Consider the following 20,547-nt stretch of genomic DNA (forward strand, 5'->3'; position numbering starts at 1 on the left):
TCGTATTCAGCATTTCACGGTAAGGTCTACTACACCTGTTGTATTCAGCATTTCACGGTAAGGTCTACTACACCTGTCGTATTCAGCATTTCACGGTAAGGTCTACTACACCTGTTGTATTCAGCATTTCACGGTAAGGTCTACTACACCTGTTGTATTCAGCATTTCACGGTAAGGTCTACTACACCTGTTGTATTCAGCATTTCACAGTAAGGTCTACTACACCTGTTGTATTCAGCATTTCACGGTAAGGTCTACTACACCTGTCGTATTCAGCATTTCACGGTAAGGTCTACTACACCTGTTGTATTCGGCATTTCACGGTAAGGTCTACTACACCTGTCGTATTCAGCATTTCACGGTAAGGTCTACTACACCTGTTGTATTCAGCATTTCACGGTAAGGTCTACTACACCTGTCGTATTCAGCATTTCACGGTAAGGTCTACTACACCTGTTGTATTCAGCATTTCACGGTAAGGTCTACTACACCTGTTGTATTCAGCATTTCACGGTAAGGTCTACTACACCTGTTGTATTCAGCATTTCACGGTAAGGTCTACTACACCTGTTGTATTCAGCATTTCACGGTAAGGTCTACTACACCTGTCGTATTCAGCATTTCACGGTAAGGTCTACTACACCTGTTGTATTCAGCATTTCACGGTAAGGTCTACTACACCTGTGGTATTCAGCATTTCACGGTAAGGTCTACTACACCTGTCGTATTCAGCATTTCACGGTAAGGTCTACTACACCTGTCGTATTCAGCATTTCACGGTAAGGTCTACTACACCTGTTGTATTCAGCATTTCACGGTAAGGTCTACTACACCTGTTGTATTCAGCATTTCACGGTAAGGTCTACTACACCTGTCGTATTCAGCATTTCACGGTAAGGTCTACTACACCTGTCGTATTCAGCATTTCACGGTAAGGTCTACTACACCTGTTGTATTCAGCATTTCACGGTAAGGTCTACTACACCTGTTGTATTCGGCATTTCACGGTAAGGTCTACTACACCTGTCGTATTCAGCATTTCACGGTAAGGTCTACTACACCTGTCGTATTCGGCATTTCACGGTAAGGTCTACTACACCTGTCGTATTCAGCATTTCACGGTAAGGTCTACTACACCTGTCGTATTCAGCATTTCACGGTAAGGTCTACTACACCTGTCGTATTCGGCATTTCACGGTAAGGTCTACTACACCTGTCGTATTCGGCATTTCACGGTAAGGTCTACTACACCTGTCGTATTCAGCATTTCACGGTAAGGTCTACTACACCTGTCGTATTCAGCATTTCACGGTAAGGTCTACTACACCTGTCGTATTCAGCATTTCACGGTAAGGTCTACTACACCTGTCGTATTCAGCATTTCACGGTAAGGTCTACTACACCTGTCGTATTCAGCATTTCACGGTAAGGTCTACTACACCTGTCGTATTCAGCATTTCACGGTAAGGTCTACTACACCTGTCGTATTCAGCATTTCACGGTAAGGTCTACTACACCTGTTGTATTCAGCATTTCACGGTAAGGTCTACTACACCTGTTGTATTCAGCATTTCACGGTAAGGTCTACTACACCTGTCGTATTCAGCATTTCACGGTAAGGTCTACTACACCTGTCGTATTCAGCATTTCACGGTAAGGTCTACTACACCTGTTGTATTCAGCATTTCACGGTAAGGTCTACTACACCTGTTGTATTCAGCATTTCACGGTAAGGTCTACTACACCTGTTGTATTCAGCATTTCACGGTAAGGTCTACTACACCTGTCGTATTCAGCATTTCACGGTAAGGTCTACTACACCTGTCGTATTCAGCATTTCACGGTAAGGTCTACTACACCTGTCGTATTCAGCATTTCACGGTAAGGTCTACTACACCTGTCGTATTCAGCATTTCACGGTAAGGTCTACTACACCTGTTGTATTCAGCATTTCACGGTAAGGTCTACTACACCTGTTGTATTCAGCATTTCACAGTAAGGTCTACTACACCTGTTGTATTCAGCATTTCACGGTAAGGTCTACTACACCTGTTGTATTCAGCATTTCACGGTAAGGTCTACTACACCTGTCGTATTCAGCATTTCACGGTAAGGTCTACTACACCTGTCGTATTCAGCATTTCACGGTAAGGTCTACTACACCTGTTGTATTCAGCATTTCACGGTAAGGTCTACTACACCTGTCGTATTCAGCATTTCACGGTAAGGTCTACTACACCTGTTGTATTCGGCGCATGTGATTTTTTTTGTTGTTGATTTGATTACAAGACAAACCTGATATAATTTTATAGCATCATTATAACTGACTATATCTCAAAACGAATACGCAGTTGTCCGAGTATCTGACATTTCAAATCAATTTAAATCTAATGTTTTTACATCAGCAGTTGTCAAGAGAAGCTTTACAGTAACCCAGCCTAGACCCCAAAGAGCAAGCAAAGCAGAAGCAACGTACAGGAAAAACTCCCTAGAGGGAAGAAGCATGTCACTTTTTGGGGGGTCTCACTTGACAGGCCTGGATCTCTTTCAGGGTACAGTCGGTCCCCACGGCAAAGATAGTCTTGGCATCAGGGGAGATGGTGACGCTGGTGTAGCTGCAGGACTTGAGGACGCTCTCCGACTCCCGCTTGCTGGTCAGGGTGTTCCACTCGTACACAGCCCCCTCCATACCACACGACACCAGCCTGCTGTCGTCACCACTCCAGGCTATGGAGCGCACCTGTAGATGGTGACAGGCGAGCCTCAAACAGAATACCCACTTGCGGTCAAGTTATCTCTGCGAGGTGAACTGACCAGGAAAAACTTAAAGCTATAACTAGGGCCAAAATGTTTTCCCTGGTCAGGTCACATGGCCAGGAACTGTTGGCCTGAGGTGAGGCCTACTGGAACTGTGGTTGGTCAAGCGGCTGCCAGATGTGGGCGAGAAAATATGCCGGAGGCGGGCTGCTCGTGGGCTAGTTGGAGCTTGCTAGCTAGGGTCTTACTCTCTGATGATGAATCACACGGTAAACCATCAGTCCCCTCCCCCAGTGTACCATTCCTAACCTTCCCATTGTGTCCTTTGAGGTTGAGGACGTTCTCGAACGTGGTGGTGGAGTAGATGTGGATGATGTTTCCATTGACCGCAGCAAACAGGTGTCCTCCGTGACTGAAGGCACACTAAAAGGAAAAAGCATACAGTACACTGCAAGAGCTGGAATAGCTAGAAATCAATGTTTGAGTACCAGTGATGTTCAGCTATCGACAATGAGGCACTGTTGGCACTGAGAACTCTTCGTTCTGACCTCTCTACAGGCTCGCACGGTGAACTCCTTGAAGGTCCTGACGTCGTCTATGAGCAAGTTCATGAGTCGCAGCTTGTCAGAGAAGCCCACCATGACAAACAGGCCAAACGGGTGGAGGGCGATGCTGAACGCCTCCTCCTGGAACTCCTTATACAGCTCGAGGGTGCTGGGGGGGAACGGAAAGGAGACAGACCTAACAAAGGCTTTAAAAAACAGACCTAATATATGCTTTAAAGAACAGACCTAATATAGGCTTTAAAGAACAGACCTAATATAGGCTTTAAAGAACAGACCTAATATAGGCTTTAAAGAACAAACCTAATATAGGCTTTAAAGAACAGACCTAATATAGGCTTTAAAGAACAGACCTAATATAGGCTTTAAAAAACAGACCTAATATAGGCTCTAAAAACAGAGCTAATATAGGCTCTAAAAACAGAGCTAATATAGGCTTTAAAAACACACCTAATATAGGCTCTAAAAACAGAGCTAATATAGGCTTTAAAAACAGACCTAATATAGGCTTTAAAAAACAGACCTAATATAGGCTTTAAAAAACAGACCTAATATAGGCTTTAAAAAAGAGACCTAATATAAGCTTTAACAAAACTAACTTAATATAGGCTTTAAAAACACACCTAATATAGGCTCTAAAAACAGACCTAATATAGGCTCTAAAAACAGAGCTAATATAGGCTCTAAAAACAGATCTAATATAGGCTCTAAAAACAGAGCTAATATAGGCTCTAAAAACAGACCTAATATAGGCTCTAAAAACACACCTAATATAGGCTCTAAAAACAGACCTAATATAGGCTCTAAAAACAGACCTAATATAGGCTCTAAAAACACACCTAATATAGGCTCTAAAAACACACCTAATATAGGCTCTAAAAACACACCTAATATAGGCTCTAAAAACACACCTAATATAGATAGGCTCTAGAAAACTTAACAGCCAGCCAATATTTTTTTTTCCCTCAGATATACTGCAACTACCATTCAGTGTCTAAAACAACAAAGGAGCTGAGTTAATCATCACAGGCTGGGACGCCGTATAGACTTGACATTAACTCCAGGAAATCTGTATGAAAAGGGATTGTGAATCCCGCAGCTCTTACTTGGTCTCAACGTTCCAGATGCGTACAGACTGGTCCAGGGAGCAGGTGGCGATGATGGGCTTGCGGATGCAGACGGACAGGCCGGTGATAGGCCCAGAGTGGAAAGAGTGGGACAGGAACTCAAACTGGACCTGCTCCCCCTTGCTCATCTCAGCAGAGGACAGGGTGATACTGTAGAGCTGACCACGATCTGTGCTGGTCACTACTGTCTCCTCTGATGGACTGATGACCAGAGAGACGATCTGCTGCTGCTCTGCATGGCTGGGCTCGTGACTGCACTGGTCTGGGGGGATCTGAATGGAACACATACATGAACACACACACACACATATACATGCACACCCAACACAGTTACATTAATACAAAACACACAAGCATAAATACAAAGGCAGAGACCTTATCAGAAACCTCTTTACAAATAGTCAATTTGTACAGAAGGTGCGTAGATTTGCAGTATACAGCTCGCTTGAGTGATTGTTATAGTTTGGTGAAATAAATTCTGTCACCCTGATCTCCCTGGTCTTCCTGTAGTTGTCCTTGTCGTCGGTTCTCTCAAACAGATACACGGTCCCAGGACCGGCCGAGCAGGCAAAGCCTTTCGAGTAAGCTGTGATGACCGTAACCCGTGGCAACTGAGGGGTCTCTTCATAATTTCCCTCTGCACTGTAAAACATTTTATTTGTATTATTATTTTTACGGCATTAGGAGGGTAACATACACAGACGTTTCAGCTTTCACCTTCTTAGGTGTGCAGGCAAAACGAAACACAGCAGGCATGGAAATTGTGTGACATCTGTTCTGTGCCCTGTGCAATGAAAGAAGTTGCCCAAACTGGACTCTAACTGCCTCTGTGGTATGATATCCAAGAGCACTTTAGATTGGTCTAACTTTCCAAAACAGCTCATTTGGTAACATTTTATTTCATAGTAGATAGGTAGGTTATTACTGTGTCAGCACAAGCCTCTCTCCTTATGCCCACCTGTCTGGGTCCTGTGACATGGTGGTCTTGGTGGTCACACTCATGTCCCATCGGAGGTCTCCAGACTCAAACACCATCAGCCTCCCAGCTTCTGTCCCTGCAATCACCCTCTCCTCAGACATCCAGGCATGGGATAGGAAGTTATGGGTCTCTTGCTTATGGAAGGCGGACTGCTTCAGAACCCCCTCTGCATAGCGGAACAGCTTGAAGACCCCATTCCCACTCACACAGATCTGGGTGTTGTCGTATGGGTTCAAGCTGACCTGGAAACGTAGACAGTGCCATCATAATATAGCTTTTGAAAGTAAATAAGTATGTGTGTGATCAGCTACAGAGTGAATACTATTACAGAGTAAGGAGCAAGGACCCGGAATGTGATTTGTTGCCTTACCTCAGGGTTTCCCAATGTCGGTGCTGGGGCCCTCCCTGGGTGCACGTTTTGTTTTTTGCCCTAGCACTACACATCTGATTCAAATAATCCAAGCTTGACGATAAGTTTGTTATTTGAACCAGCTGTGCAGTGCTAGGGGAAAAAAAAAACTAGAGACCCACCATGACAAACAGGCCAAACGCCCCCCCCCCCGGGTGCATGTTGGGAAACCCTGCTTTATCTATGGAAAAATAATTTTGAATGAACACGCGGATCATTCCACATCACCATTTCCTTGCCAAGGACTCTTCCCTGGCCCCAATAACAAGAGAGCAGTCCGACATCACCTGGTTGACTGGATTAGTGGCCACAGTGGTCTTCACCATGGCCATGACCTTCTGCTTCTCCCACATCCAGTAGAAGAGGGTGTAGTCTGGCGCTCCTGATTGGCCAATGAAGTACTTGGAGTCGGTGGAGAAGGCCATGGAGACAAACTCCTGGACATGGATGTCCCCTCCATTCAGCACCTTCCTCTTCCGGCTCTGCTCGTGCTGCAGGTCGTACACCGTAATGGTGGCCCTCTCTCCACGCTCCGACACCGCCAGGTAGCGGCGGTTTGAGCTGATAGCCAGGGCATACATTCCCTGACTCCTCTCCAAACCTACGGAGCAAAATCAAAGATAAATCACAAAGACAACATAACTGGAAGTTGGATATCTTTAACAGGTTGTTAACAGCAACAACAAAAAAGTATGCCAGGTTTAAATTTGTCTATGAATAGATTTCAGAGAAAGTGATGTAGTGTCAGAGACACTAAACAACTATAACACACCCTGACCCTAGCCATATTGTTGTACTCCTGAGATGTGAGCATGCAGATACCTGGGATGAACCTCTGCCATTTCTGATCAATGTTATAACGAACACAGTTGTTCCCGGATGGGAAGATGACAGTCTGCTCATCAAAGTAGAACAGGTTATTGGCCACGCCCCTCTGCAAACCAAAGCTGTAGTGGCACTGGGCCACCACTGCAGACATCAGAGTGTTGTCAAATCAAAGCTGCAGACTCAAATCTGCCAGTGAAAGGACAGAAGAAGAAAAAACTAATTCAGAAGGGTTTTGATCCTTAAAATATGGCAAGCAAAACTCTTAAGGACACTAATTAAATTATTTAAGACCATATTGATCCTTTTCACTTTGATCTGAAATTGCGCTATTGGACCTGCACATTTACATCTACAACTCCTGATCTACAATAGGCACATTTTTATAGCCTTACCTGGAACCATACATTCAACTTTGAAAAGTAATTATTCTTATTTAACTAAGCTACTTACCTTTATTGGGGAAAAAATGGTTGATTCCTCACAACTCCTTATTCATTATTTATTTTTAAATCATTGATACATTCAGAGACTAACATGCTATGTTTTTTTTCCGAGGCGTGGAATATAATATAATATGAATAGAATGTTATTGTTACATTCTATCACTATGGAAAAGCATTCATACAATGCGTAATTACATAATAAACAAAGAATATAAATGATTAAAGCATACACCCATATCAATATAAATTGAATATGTTTTTTTTGTCCTGACTCTTCTGGTCTTTTTTTTCTCCATGAGTTGTAAATCCAGGAAAACTGTAAATACTGCAAAAAGAAACGTCGCGTAGGAACCTTTGATCTATTTGGGCTGAGTGTTTCCCCGGAAGATATTTTCGGAGGACTATTAAAGCCGCCACTTCCTTCCCACGTGAACCGCTCCATGTGAGCACCGCTTTTACATCAAATAACTGTTTGTATCCAATGATTCTCGGTAACAATACCATGGATATTAACGAAGATGACGAGCAATTAGGTGAGACGTCTGAGGAGGATGACAGCGAATTATCTGACGGAGAGGTAACTGGATATTCTATAGCGTGGTGCTTGGTAGCTAGCTAACATTAGCGAAGTTAAATATTAGTTAACGTCAGTTAGCGATGTCTTTGCTAACTTTACTTTAACTAGGTTATAAAAAACTTTAATTTGCTGTGTTTCTTATTCATTAGCTTCAAGATGCATTTGCAAAGGGTTTGTTAAAGCCTGGACTGAACTTTACAACACAAGAACCGAAGAAGATTGTCAACAATGTGGTGAGTGTTGACATGCGCAACCCACCATAGTTTCCAAAGACCTACGTCCAATGTAGGCTATAATCGTTAAGCCTGGTTAAACTGTTCAGGATCATTTTTTTGCTCTCTCTAAATGGTTAAACTAGTGAGATATATGATTATTGGAAAAGTCTGAGTTTGCTTCATTTTTACTATCATCCTAAATTAAGTAATTTAATTGTTTTACTCTCATTTATATTACGTTACTCCATGATGTGGACAGTGTGTTAGTTACTACATTACACACGCAGGGGGTGGGAATTACATACTGTTATTATAGAGGTTTATTGTCAACATTACACTATCAATTGCTTAAACGGATAAATGTCTTTGATTTGTGTCATACACTCTTGGGGTTGCGGGACTTAGAATGCAGCTATAATTTTCTTTCTCAAATGGCGCGAATAATTCGGGTAGGTCTCTCCATAAAATTTGCCACACACCAATACACAAATTTGACTGTCAAATGTATCACTTTGATAACAGCCAACCTTTGTCACTGTTTCTATTCATTTTTTTATTTCACCATTATTTTAACCAGGTAGGCCAGTTGAGAACAAGTTCTCATTTACAATTGCGACCTGGCCAAGATAAAGCAAAACAGTGTGACAAAAACAACGGAGTTACACATGGGATAAACAAACATGCATTCAATAACACAATAGAAAAACATGTATACAGTGTGAGGAAATTAAGTAAGAAGGTAAGGCAATAAATAGGCCAATAGTGGTGAAGTAATCACAATTTAGCAATTTACACTGGAGTGATGTATGTGCAGATGAGGATGTGCAAGTAGAAATACTGGTGTGCAACAGAGCAGAAGAACAAATATGGGGATGAGGTAGGTAGTTGGTTGGATGCTCTGATAGCTGATGCTTAAAGTTAGTGAGGGAGATACAAGTCCCCAACTTCAGTGATTAAAAAATATATATATATAAGTTTATTTATTTTTTGCAATTTGTTCGTCATTGGCAGCAGAGAACTGTAAGGAAAGGTGGCCAAATTAGGTTTTGGCTTTGGAGATGACCAGTGAGATATACCTGCTGGAGCGTGTGCTACGGGTGTGTGTTGCTATGGTGAACAGTGAGCTGAGATAAGGCGGAGCTTTACCTAGCAAAGACTTATAGATGACCTGGAGCCAGTGGGTTTGGCGACGGATATGTAGCGAGGGCCAGCCAACGAGAGCATACAGGTCGCAGTGGTGGGTAGCATATGGGGCTTTGGTGACAAAACGGATGGCACTGTGATACACTTCACCCAGTTTGCTGAGTAGTGTTGGAGGCTATTTTGTAAATGACATTGCCAAAGTCAAGGATCGGTAGGATAGGCAGTTTTTTTTTTTTTGCTTCCAAAACATCCTGTGATTTTGCAGCGAGCCACATCAATTTCCAGAAATACTCATAAAACATTAATAAAAGATACAAGTGTTATTCACAGAATTAAAGATGGACTTCTCCTTAATGCAACCACTGTCAGATTTCAAAAAAACTTTACGGAAAAACCACACCATGCAATAATCTGAGTACGGCGCTCAGAGACCAAATCAGCCAAAGAAATATCCGCCATGTTGGAGTCAACATTAGTCAGAAATAGCATTATAAATATTCACTTACCTTTGATATTCATCATGATGCACTCCCAGGAATCCCAGTTCCACAATAAATGCTTGATTTGTTCAATAAAATTCATAATTTATATCCAAATTCCTCCTTGTTGTTCGTTCAGCCCAGTAATCCATCTTCATGAGACGCGAGCACTAGGTCCAGACAAAGTCCAACAGTTCCGTTTGAGTCCGTAGAAACATGTCAAACGATGTATAGAATCAATCTTTAGGATGTTTTTAACATACATTTTCAATAATGTTCCAACCGGAGAATTCCTTTGTCAGTAGAAAAGCAATGGAACGAGGGCTACCTCTCACGTGAACGAGCATCACGAGCATGTGGCACTCTGCCAGACCACTGACTCAATGAGCCCCTCCTTTACAGTAGAAGCCTCGAACAAGTTTCTAAAGACGTTTGACATCTAGTGGAAGCCTTAGGAAGTGCAACTTGACCCCATAGACACTGTTTTCGATAGGCCAAGCTTTGAAAAACTACAAACCTCAGATTCCCCACTTCCTGGTTGGATTTTTCTCTGGTGTTCGCCTGACATATGAGTTCTGTTTTACTCACATACATCATTCAAACAGTTTTAGAAACTTCAGAGTGTTTTCTGTCCAAATCTACTAATAATATGCATATATTAGCAACTGGGACTGAGTAGCAGGCAGTTTACTCTGGGCACGCTTTTCATCCAAATGTGAAAATTCCCCCTATCCCAAACAGGTTTAATGTGAGTCTGGAAGGAGAGTTAGGTATTTATAGTTGTCCACATATTCTAAGTCAGAACCATCCAGAGTAGTGATGCTAGGCGGGGGGGTACAGGCAGCAATCGGTTGAAGAGCATGCATTTCGTTTTACTAGCATTTAAGAGCGGTTGGAGGCCATGGAAGGAGAGTTGTATGGCATTGAAACTCGTTTGGAGGTTTGATAACAGTGTCCAAAGAAGGGCCAGATGTATACAGAATGGTGTCGTCTGTGTAGAAGTAAATCAAAGAATCACCCGCAGCAAGAGCGACATCATTGATATATACAGAGAAAAGTGTCGTCCCGAGAATTGAACCCATAGAGATTATGGTTAGTTTTGGGGCTCCCAAGTGGTGCAGTTGTCTATTTGCAAATAAATTCATAAAAAATCCTACAATGTGATTGCCTGGATTTTCTTTCTCATTTTGAGTGTCATAGTTGAAGTGTACCTATGATGAAAATTACAGGCCTCTTTCATCTTTTTAAGTGGGAGAACTTGCACAATTGGTGGCTGACTATATACTTTTTTGCCCCACAGTATGTACTGTTACACTCCTAATCGACTGGTATTTCCATCAATGAATAGGCCAAAAAGCTTTATTTTGCAATGAGATTTTTTTCTCCCTTCTCCCTGACAATTGACCTGCGACAGTTCTTATTTTGTTTAGGGGATTTTTTGTTGTTGTTGCCAAAAGCCGGCAATTACTGGCTAACAGAAACCCTAGTGATTAACAAAAGTGTTACACTTAATGCGTTGGCGACCCACTATAATCAAAATGCAGCACTGTCTTTTAAAAAAAAAACGTGATTAGTATTGTTGTACGTTTTAGGAATATAAATAACTTTCAACATTAGTTTCCAATGGTATTGTACTGCTGAATGAGTCCAAAAACGTGCTGCGATTTTTGTTAATCTACCAGAAGTCACCAAATTGGTGTTGCCCTGTCTAGTATGTGAATCACAGGTGGCTTTTCTAATACTTATTTTCTTCATGGTTGTGTACAGGAGGGTTTGAAACAGTGCCTCGCCGACTTCCGTAAGAACACGCTACCCTGGATAGAGAGGCTGGACATGGTCAATCTCCCAGCTGATGACATCGTTGCCAAGTCCGAGGGCAGACTTGACAACAAGGCTAGCGGAGACCTCAACCCGGATGACGACTTCCAGAGAGAGATGTTCTTGTGAGTGTATTGCCCCGATACATGGGTGTTGAATACATGGGTGTGGGGCTCCCGAGTGATGCAGCATCACAGTGCTAGAGCCGTCACTACAGACCCTGGTACGATCCCGGGCTGTATCACAACCAGCCGTGATCGGGAGTCCTATAGGGCGGTGCACAATTGGCACAGCGTCGTCCTGGTTAGGGTTTGGTGAGTGTAGGCAGTCATTGTAATTAAGAATTTGTTCTTAACTGACTTGCCAAGTTAAATAAAATAAAAAATCAATTCATATCATACTGAAGAGAGACTTTGGTGTAATATTATGTTCTTTAAGCTATGGCAAGTGTAACACGTCCTCTCTTCCGGTGATGTCCTCCAGCTACCGCCAAGCTCAAGCCGCTGTTCTGGAGGCGATGCCCCGGCTCCTGAAGCTGAAGATAGCCACCAAGAGACCTGAGGACTACTTTGCAGAGATGGCCAAGTCGGACCAGCAAATGCAGAAGGTAGGATGCCCTGAGGTAGCCTTGGACCCAGAGATATCTTGCCATGTCTATGTGACTTAATTGTATCAGGTATGGGTAGATCTCTGACACCAAAACTGTTATAAAAAAGAGTTGTTTTACTTTTCCGTAATTGCCTGTTTATGGCAGATATATAATCATTTTTTTAATGCTTAAAAACATTATTTGACAAAGTATCCTGACAAAAATCAATATCCTCTTTAAATCACATTGGCTATGCATGGAGGTTGTCTTGTTATCGCATAATCTCTAATCTGCCAGTCTGTCTTGAGCTCTTGCTTGCCAACTAGCAGACTTGTATCATGGTACTTGCCCACAAAGTTTCCTGCACCAGTGAGACTATGATGGACATAACTTTATGCATACAGGTGAGCCGTGTCATACAAGTCCACCAAGAAGGAGTATTAAGATGAAATCATTTTGATTTCCTCCTCTTCCACTAATCTAATGTCTGGTCGAGTAGTTGGCCGTTTAAAAGAAGAAGAAAAAATGTAAGAAATGCAAATCAAGCTAACTAACTAGCTACTTTCACAAGGATAAAGGCACAAGTTGAACAAAGAAATTGCCACTGAAACAGCGGATATTGACTAGCCAGATGGACAGAGGGAAACGTGCTTTATGCAAGGCGCTAGCGGACCCATGGTGGGCTATCATTCTTGCATTATTAGTGCAATCACTTCCGTAGTGGTGTCGTGTCAATAAATCACCAGCGGGCACTCCTAATAAAACATTATCTTACATTCAAATGGATTTCTATTGGTATGGCTGTTGAATCTCACATTTGCCCAGCAAATTCTGACATTTTACTGGCACTGAAACACCGGTGTGGTCATGAATAATGCGATCCGTTGTCTTTTCCCACAGATCAGGAAGAAACTCATCATGAAGCAGACAATGATGGAGAAGTCAGAAAAGGCCAAGAAACTAAGAGAACAGAGGAAGTATGGCAAGAAGGTCTGTATCCTCTCCTCCCATCTCTTTTTCCTTAAAGGACAGCAGTGGTGGTCTCACTGGCATGTAACTTTTTATTATGTCATCTTGGTACAAATGGTCATATGAAATCTGTCCTGTAGGTGCAAGTGGAGGTTATTCAGAAGAGACAGAAGGAGAAGAAGGCCATGATGTATGCTGTGAAGAAGTATCAAAAAGGTAGGTCCTCAGTTCTACGTGTTGTGGCCTACGACCCAACTTGTTCACACTTGTTGTTGGTAAGTGGCTCTGGTTGACAGCATCTGCTAAAACTGCCCAATGTGATTCATGACGTTTAAACACCCTCCTCTCTCGTAGGCATGACTGACAAACTGGACTTCCTGGAAGGAGATCAGAAGACTGCTAAAGGAGGAGCTCCAGCTAAAGGAGGATCCGGGAAAACAGCAGGAGGCCAAACACCTGATAAAAAAGCCATGAACAAAAAAGGGTAAGACGCCACACACAGATGTGAATGTCGTGCACCAATGCTTATTCTCCACTACCTACCTATACTCATTTGTATTCAGTGCTTTTTATAACACATTTGTGTGTACTGTACCTCGACTCAAACCTCTGACTTGACAGCCCCAATGCTAAGAGGAAGTATAAGGACCAGAGGTTTGGCTTTGGCGGAAAGAAGAGTGGAACCAAGTGGAACACCAAGGACAGTCACAATGATGTGTCAGGGTTTCGTGCCAAGGTAGCTCATGGGAAAGGAGGAAAGGGAGGGAAAGGAGGCAAAGCGGGACCTGGAGGAAAAGGAGGAAGGGGCCCCTCCAAAGGAGGGACTGTAAGTGACTGACAGACGTCATTGATCACATTTTGAAATAAAGTAAAAAATAATTGATTGTTTAATTACATTTTCCCTGTTATGTTATTTGAAATTGTAGTTATTTTGTCATTTCGCTCCTTTTCTAATATGTTTTGTGATTCTTCAGAAACGACCGGGTAAGAATGCACGCAAGAAGATGAAGGGTCGCTCCTAAGGAGTTGAGTGCTGAAGGTCCTGCAGTTTGATTGGTCCCTCGGTCTATGACATCAGCCAGGTTTGCACCTCGTCATCAGTCTTGGGTTACACACATTGCATCCCAGCTCTCTTAATCACACACACCAACTGTTATTGAGCCCTTGGGGCAGTGGACTGATATGAAGGAATTTGTGTCACTATGACCCAAGATGTCCACTTGCATTCTGCCCTCAGAATGATCTTTCTTAGAATATCGCTGAGGCTAGATGCGGACTTGGCTGCATGTGAGCTTTGGAATGTCACCTTGTGCACAACCTGACTGAGCGGAACCGTACCATATACGCCAAATTCAATAGCTGCCCTGCTACACTCCCTCTGCAGAGGGGTGGTTTAAAACCCCAAACATGAATTTGGACATCAAAAGACCATTACATTTTGTTTCTTTTATTACCGCCTGTAAAAAAAAAAAAAAATGTTTGTTTTAAAATAAATCTTTATACATTGTTGTATCGCGTGTAAGTTTGTGATGCTATTTTCTGATGGTGATTAAAATGATCAAGCCACTTCAATAAATATATGCTGTCATTTAGTTTTTGTTAATACTTATAGATTTTTAGCTAAATCTGCAAATTTTTCAAGTCTGCGAATTGACACGGATTCACTATCCCTAGTGACATGACATTTTGTAATATTGAACAGCTGTCATGTTTGGTCTTTAACATCTATCAGTAGTATTAATATGTGATGGGCCAATGTGTTACTTTCTATAGTTCTGGGTAAATGTTAAATCTAATCTTTTTTTTATTTGGCACAAGAATAACCCCTGGTTTAGCCTGAGGAGTATACCACCTCAGTCACTGGCTTCATCAATAAGTGCAGCGACGATGTGCCCTCAAACAGGCAAAGCGCCAATACAGGACTAAGATTGAATCCTACGACACCGGGTCAGACGCTCGTCGGATGTGGTAGGGCTAGAAAACTAATACGGACTATAAAGGGAAACCCAGCCACGAGCTGCCCAGTGACGCGAGCCTTCCAGATGAGCTAAATGCCTTTATGCTCGCTTCGAGGCAAGCAACACTGAAGCATGCAATGAGACCACCAGCTGTTCCGAATGACTGTGATCATGCTCTCCGTAGCTGATGTGAGGAAGACATTCAACCTCTATGGGATCGGTGTGTGTTATTTGTTTAGGTGAAAATGGAAAAAAAGGGTCGGCATTCACAAAGTCACGGAGCCAGACGGATTACAAGGATATGTACTCAAAGGATGCACTGACCAACTGGCTGGCAAGTGTCTTCTCTGCCATTTTCAACCTCCCCTGACTGTGTGTAATACCTACATGTTTCACACAGACCACCATTGCCCCAGAAAGCGAAGATAACCTGCCTAAATGATTACCGCCCCGTAGCACTCACGTCGGTAGCCATGAAGTGCTTTGAAAGGCTGGTCATGGCTCACATCAACACCATCATCCCGGAAACCCTAGACCCAATTCGCATACCACCCCAACAGATCCACAGATGATGCAATCTCAATCACACTCCACACTGCCCTTTCCCACCTGGACAAAAGGAACACCAATGTGAGAATGCTGTTCATTGACTACAGCTCAGTGTTCAATACCATAGTACCCACAAAGCTCATCACTAAACTAAGGTCCCTGGGACTAAACACCTCCCTCTGCAACTAGATCCTGGACTTCCTGACGGATCGTCCCCACGCTGATCCTGAACACTGGGGCCCCTTCTGTACTCCCTGTTCACCCACGACTGTGTGGCCAAGGCACGACTCCAACACCATCATTAAGTTTGCTGACGACACAACAGTGGTAGGCCTGATTACCAACAGGTCAGAGATCTGGCAGTGTGGTGCCAGGACAACAGTCCCTCCTTCACTGGCAGTAAGACCAAGGAGATGGTGGACAATAGGAAAAGGAGGTACGAACAGGGCCTCATTAACGTCGACAGGGCTGAAGTGGAGCAGGTGGAGAGTTCAAGTTTTTTGGTGTCCATATCACAAACAAACTATCTTGGTCCAAACACACAAAGACAGTTGTGAAGAGGGCACGGCAACAACTTTTCCCCCTCAGGAGACTGAAAAGATTTGGCATGGGTCCCCAGATCCTCAAGTTTTACGGCTACAGCGAGAGCATCCTAACCGGTTGCATCACCGCCTGGTATGGCAACTGCTCGGCATCTGACCATAAGGCCCAGAACATCACTGGGCACAAGCTTCCTGACATCCAGGACCTATATACTAGGCGGTGTCAGAGGAAATCCCCCAAAATGGTCAGACTCCAGTCATAGACTACTGCATGGCAAGCGGTAACAGCGCCAAGTCTAGGACCAAAAGGTTCCTTAACAGCTTCTACCCCTAAGCCATACGATTGCTGAACAAAAAATCAAATACTACCCAGACCATTTATATTTGTTTTTACACTGTTGCTACTCACTGTCTATTAACGATGCATGTATATAGCCTTGCCATTATGTACGTTTCTTGATTTTTTTAAAAATATTTTTTTTACATTAGTTTATTTAGTAAATGTTTTCTTAACTCTTTTCTTGAACTGCATTGTTGGTTAATTAAGGGCTTGTAAGTAAGCATTTCACGGTAAGGTCTACCTACACCTGTTGTATTCAGTGCATGTGACAAATAAAATTTGATTTGTGGTATGATACAAACTCCTTGTCACTCATTGTCATGCGGTGTCATGTTTGGCTTGACAATAATGACCATAATGGAGATGGCAAGGGCACAAACAGACCTGGGACCAGGCTATACCTGCTCCTGTTTCTTTTTGACAAATGATTTGTACTAGTTCAATATTTATTTTCTGAATGACGTTATGGTGTTTGACATTATACAGTAGGTCTGTCTGCAACCAGTTGTTTGCTTGGGACAGTAAAGCAATATTCTTCATAGCCATGTTTCCATTTAATATTTCTCAATCAATATCCAGCAAAGAGGCCAATGATCCAGTAGTTTATCCAAATTGAGGCTTGTAGTAGGCCGGAGATCTAGCCCAGGTTCTGTGTCTGTTCTTTCAGACGCCATGCTGCATCCATGTACTTGGTGATCTCAGAGTTCTGCCGTGGCCAGTTCAGTCTCCTATCACTGCGATCTGAAACAATCTTGACAGGGCAAAAAAATATATATTTTAGGAAAAATGTGATTGTAGGAATGCCAGAGCAGGCTAAGGACACTAGAGAAGGGGACAACTTTGAAACGTATTCTCATAATCACAGAGTGGGAGTTCTTACCAGAGGTCTGGATGTCCAGCCTATCTCTTGGCTCTCCGTTTGGGGGTGAGTGTATTTCTTGGTTGGTTCCAAACAAGCCCTGTGGATGATCTTCAGGAAAGCAGCTGGAGGGGAAACATAATCTAAGAGACTGGCCAACATCTCTGATAATATTGAAAAGCTAGCCATTATACTTACGATCCTCCTCTATGTTGTCGTGGGTGGGGCTGGCCATAGGCTTGTCAGTCAAAACATGAACTGAGAAATAAAAGATGACTATTGGTTTATTTTTCAGAGATTTAGCTAGATAGCTGATGTATGTAGTTCCGGACAGAAAACGATATACTTCAATACATCATTACAATATAACGCTTAAGATATCTCTATATGTAAAATAAATCAAAACAGGCAAAAATATACAATATAATGATACCAGTTCAGAGTTGAAATTCCTTTGGTCCTACAGTATCTGACATTTTAAGTAACATAATGCCTTAATCTTCACATGACTGGTTTTACACTAGACACTTTTTCAGGTCTACCTTGAAGCTAGCAAAAATACTCTCACTGGTTGGCAGGGTGTTCCATAATCCAGACGCTCTGACTGAAAAAGCTTTCGGGACAAGTTTGGTGGCCCTAAACTGAGTTGAGCAGACTCCTCTGGTTGAAGCTCTTGTCGTCCTGGTATTGTCCTTGCAGTATGTTACTAACTGAGTGATCTTAAACAGCAGAGAGGTGTCGGCAAAGCATAAAAGGCTGTCAACTCAGGAGGTTGTATTTCATAATTGGAGTGTGGTGATAGCTAGGTGTTATATTTATTTTTGTCCAGTACTTTGAGTTTGTATATAGCTAAAACTTTCGAAGTGGTTTCATTCCTGTGATACTAGTTTGTGACCAGTTTATGACACAGTAGGAGATATTGGACAAAATCAATTACAGTAGTTGTTCATCATGAAATTCCTCATCGTTCACATTAATACACAAACCTTTCTACGGCGGTCGAATGTGCTTACGTCTTTTGTAGGGTTTATGCTAAATAGCGTGTACAATCGTTGGCTCCTATTCTCCTTCTTTATGGTCTCGACGTGAATTGCGTTCTGATGAACAATATCCACAGGGTGCTTTTCTTTTGGTTGCTTAGCCGCTGCCATCCTGGTTCGTGTAAATTCGGACGCAATCCAGAGAGAACACGGGAGACACCACGTAGTGTGCAACTTCGTAGCAAGCCAGCCTTCGAAATACAAACTAATATTCAATCGCAACAAGTCTTCTTGAGTTCTCTCGTTGCCTAGCAACAGTAAACAGAATCTCAGAATGTGCAAGTATTTAGTGGCCACACGAGGGCGCACAGTACACATTTTCTTTCAGTCAGCCGTGGATGAAATTAAAAATGTATTTCTGTTCAGAGCTACAGGGGCTGTAGTCTACTTTGCTCTTGCCCTGCTAGTGAAGAGAGTACATTCTGTCTTGTAAGGCCACCATTAAATCAATTTACTTCAACGTTGGCAATTGAAAAACATCAAAGAAAATATTGTAAAATGCATGCCAAGTTTGCTTGTTTGATATCTAGAGATGCTATATCAAACGTTAGGTGCTTTAAACCTTTACACGAGCTTCTCCGTTCAGTACGTGTTTTAAAAATATATATATTTAGGCCTGGCTGCATGAGTAGAATGTGATGACAAGGTCATAGCTGTATTGACATGAGGATCCCCGGTCTCCCTCTATATAACCCTGCCAGAGGTGGTGTCCAGTTCCAATACAAGACATTGGTTGTCCTCGGCCGACCTCTTCTCTAAGGCTATATTTATATCTGATAGGCTCGACGAATAATATATATATATATATATATATATAGCCTGAGATTATTGCTTGGTCAGTCTGAGTTTTTGTTTTTCAGACTGCTGTTGATTTAATTTCAAAGACCGTTGTGTTTGATATTGATTCTGAGTTTTCACAGAGACCCATTTGTCTTGTCTCTGGTTTATGTTGTAAGCTTACTAGGTTTTGCTAGTGGCTATCAATCTTACTTTTTTTTTGTCTTCATATCTTGATTTTTTTTTCTCCCCCCCACACAATCTCACCAATCAGAATGTTTTAGATGTACACTTTCCCAAATGGCATCTTATTCGCTACATGGCACACTTCTCTTTTGACCAGAGCCCTGTGGGCCCTGGACAAAAGTAGTCCACTATATAGGGAAAAGGGTGCAATTTGGGACATAGTCTTTGTCATGCAGACACTGGCAGAAGATTCTTGGAGCACTTTAGTGTTCAGCTGCTCTTTCCCCATCTCCATCTGTTAGCGTCTCTGTGTTGCTGATGTACTGTACGTAGCCTACTGTTATGAATATTTAACAGTAATGGGAGAAAGTACAGTCTAGTGACTGACTGCACAATGCTTGGAAACCCAATTGAGGTTTTCAGATTGTGCAGAACTACGCTTGAGTTAGTCTACCATCTGTAGTGTCACGATCAGGGCTTCTCACACACACACATGCACATTTACAAAGGCACACACACTTCCTCTTGTAAATGGAGCATTTGGTTGGATGGGTCCCTCAGGATCACTGGTATATTTGCAAAGCAGTGATGACAATCTCACGGCTTTGAAGCGCCTGCACTTGTCCCATCACATAAGGCCTTTTATTTCATTTCCCTTTCATTTCCCTTCCTCATTCCTTCCTCCTGTTCTGAGACAATCATTATTGTCCCCCCTCCCCTTCTGAGGGTTTCTGAGCAGTGTGTGTCTCTGCTGGTTGGTTCTGTGTCACTGCTTCCCTCATGGAAAGAGACAGGTTAATAAAGTCAGAGATCCTCTGCTGTTCTCCCTTCCATTGTCGTAACCTGATTTAAGGGTTATTGTTGTCTCCGGAAAATAATGAAAAATATAGTAAGTAATAACAGGAAAAATGGACTAGCTTCCCAGGGAGTTGGAGAATCAGCTTGTGTTAGAGTGCAGCTTTGTTATTGGGAAGATCTAGAGGCAAATTAGTGTGTGTGTGTGTGTGAGAGAGAGAGTTTGTGTCTCGTGTTTGTGATATTTCTCTGTGTGTGTGAGGGACTCGGGGTGTGTCATGTCAAGCACATCCCTCTGTCCCCTGTCACAATGTCCATCCATGTTAATGTCAAGTCAGTCACTTTCTCTCCCTTTGCATTCTGGATCAGAGAACAGAGAGAGGGCAATTTTTAGATTGTCAGGTTGGCATTTTGATGTAGTTCACATCCTCAGGCCATAGTGGAAGAATTTGTAACTATTTCTCCTTGTTTGAATATACCTATTATTTAGAAAGGCCATGGCAAAGAACATTAGATTTTATGGCAACTGTATACTCCATATAATGTCTTTTAGAACTAATGTGTGTGCAAAGTAGAGAGAGATCGAGAGTTTGTGCCCCAGAACA

At 42.5% G+C, this 20,547-nt stretch overlaps 3 protein-coding genes across 3 annotated transcripts in view; 1 reads left to right on the plus strand and 2 right to left on the minus strand.

The window, feature by feature from the left end:
• Positions 1-6,899, minus strand: part of LOC115145328 (cilia- and flagella-associated protein 57-like) — a 28,774-nt gene extending 21,875 nt beyond the window's left edge. Inside the window, exons 1-8 of the mRNA XM_029686817.2 lie at positions 6,658-6,899; positions 6,123-6,436; positions 5,406-5,668; positions 4,933-5,089; positions 4,427-4,719; positions 3,306-3,471; positions 3,067-3,180; positions 2,528-2,740 (exon numbers count right to left, since the gene is read on the minus strand). Of these exons, the coding sequence (XP_029542677.1) occupies positions 2,528-2,740; positions 3,067-3,180; positions 3,306-3,471; positions 4,427-4,719; positions 4,933-5,089; positions 5,406-5,668; positions 6,123-6,436; positions 6,658-6,814 (1,677 nt within the window). The 5' untranslated portion in view covers positions 6,815-6,899. The remainder of the gene's footprint in view (positions 1-2,527; positions 2,741-3,066; positions 3,181-3,305; positions 3,472-4,426; positions 4,720-4,932; positions 5,090-5,405; positions 5,669-6,122; positions 6,437-6,657) is intronic.
• A 599-nt stretch (positions 6,900-7,498) lies between these two features.
• On the plus strand, positions 7,499-14,406 carry ebna1bp2 (EBNA1 binding protein 2). Its single transcript, XM_029686816.2, has 9 exons — positions 7,499-7,683; positions 7,833-7,916; positions 11,288-11,463; positions 11,822-11,945; positions 12,828-12,917; positions 13,037-13,112; positions 13,251-13,380; positions 13,518-13,722; positions 13,871-14,406. The coding sequence occupies exons 1-9, from the start codon at positions 7,588-7,590 to the stop codon at positions 13,916-13,918; spliced, it is 1,029 nt and encodes a 342-aa protein (XP_029542676.2). The 5' UTR covers positions 7,499-7,587; the 3' UTR covers positions 13,919-14,406.
• A 2,292-nt stretch (positions 14,407-16,698) lies between these two features.
• Positions 16,699-18,420, minus strand: LOC115145526 (cilia- and flagella-associated protein 144-like). The gene is made up of 4 exons (XM_065003194.1): positions 18,139-18,420; positions 17,343-17,402; positions 17,166-17,269; positions 16,699-17,036 (listed from the first exon to the last, which is right to left on the minus strand). Exons 1-4 carry the CDS (start codon positions 18,293-18,295, stop codon positions 16,923-16,925), a joined length of 435 nt encoding a protein of 144 aa, XP_064859266.1. The 5' UTR covers positions 18,296-18,420; the 3' UTR covers positions 16,699-16,922.
• Between the last annotated feature and the right edge of the window lie 2,127 nt (positions 18,421-20,547).

This window comes from Oncorhynchus nerka, linkage group LG17, assembly GCF_034236695.1.
Source record: "Oncorhynchus nerka isolate Pitt River linkage group LG17, Oner_Uvic_2.0, whole genome shotgun sequence".
Taxonomy (NCBI): domain Eukaryota; kingdom Metazoa; phylum Chordata; class Actinopteri; order Salmoniformes; family Salmonidae; genus Oncorhynchus; species Oncorhynchus nerka.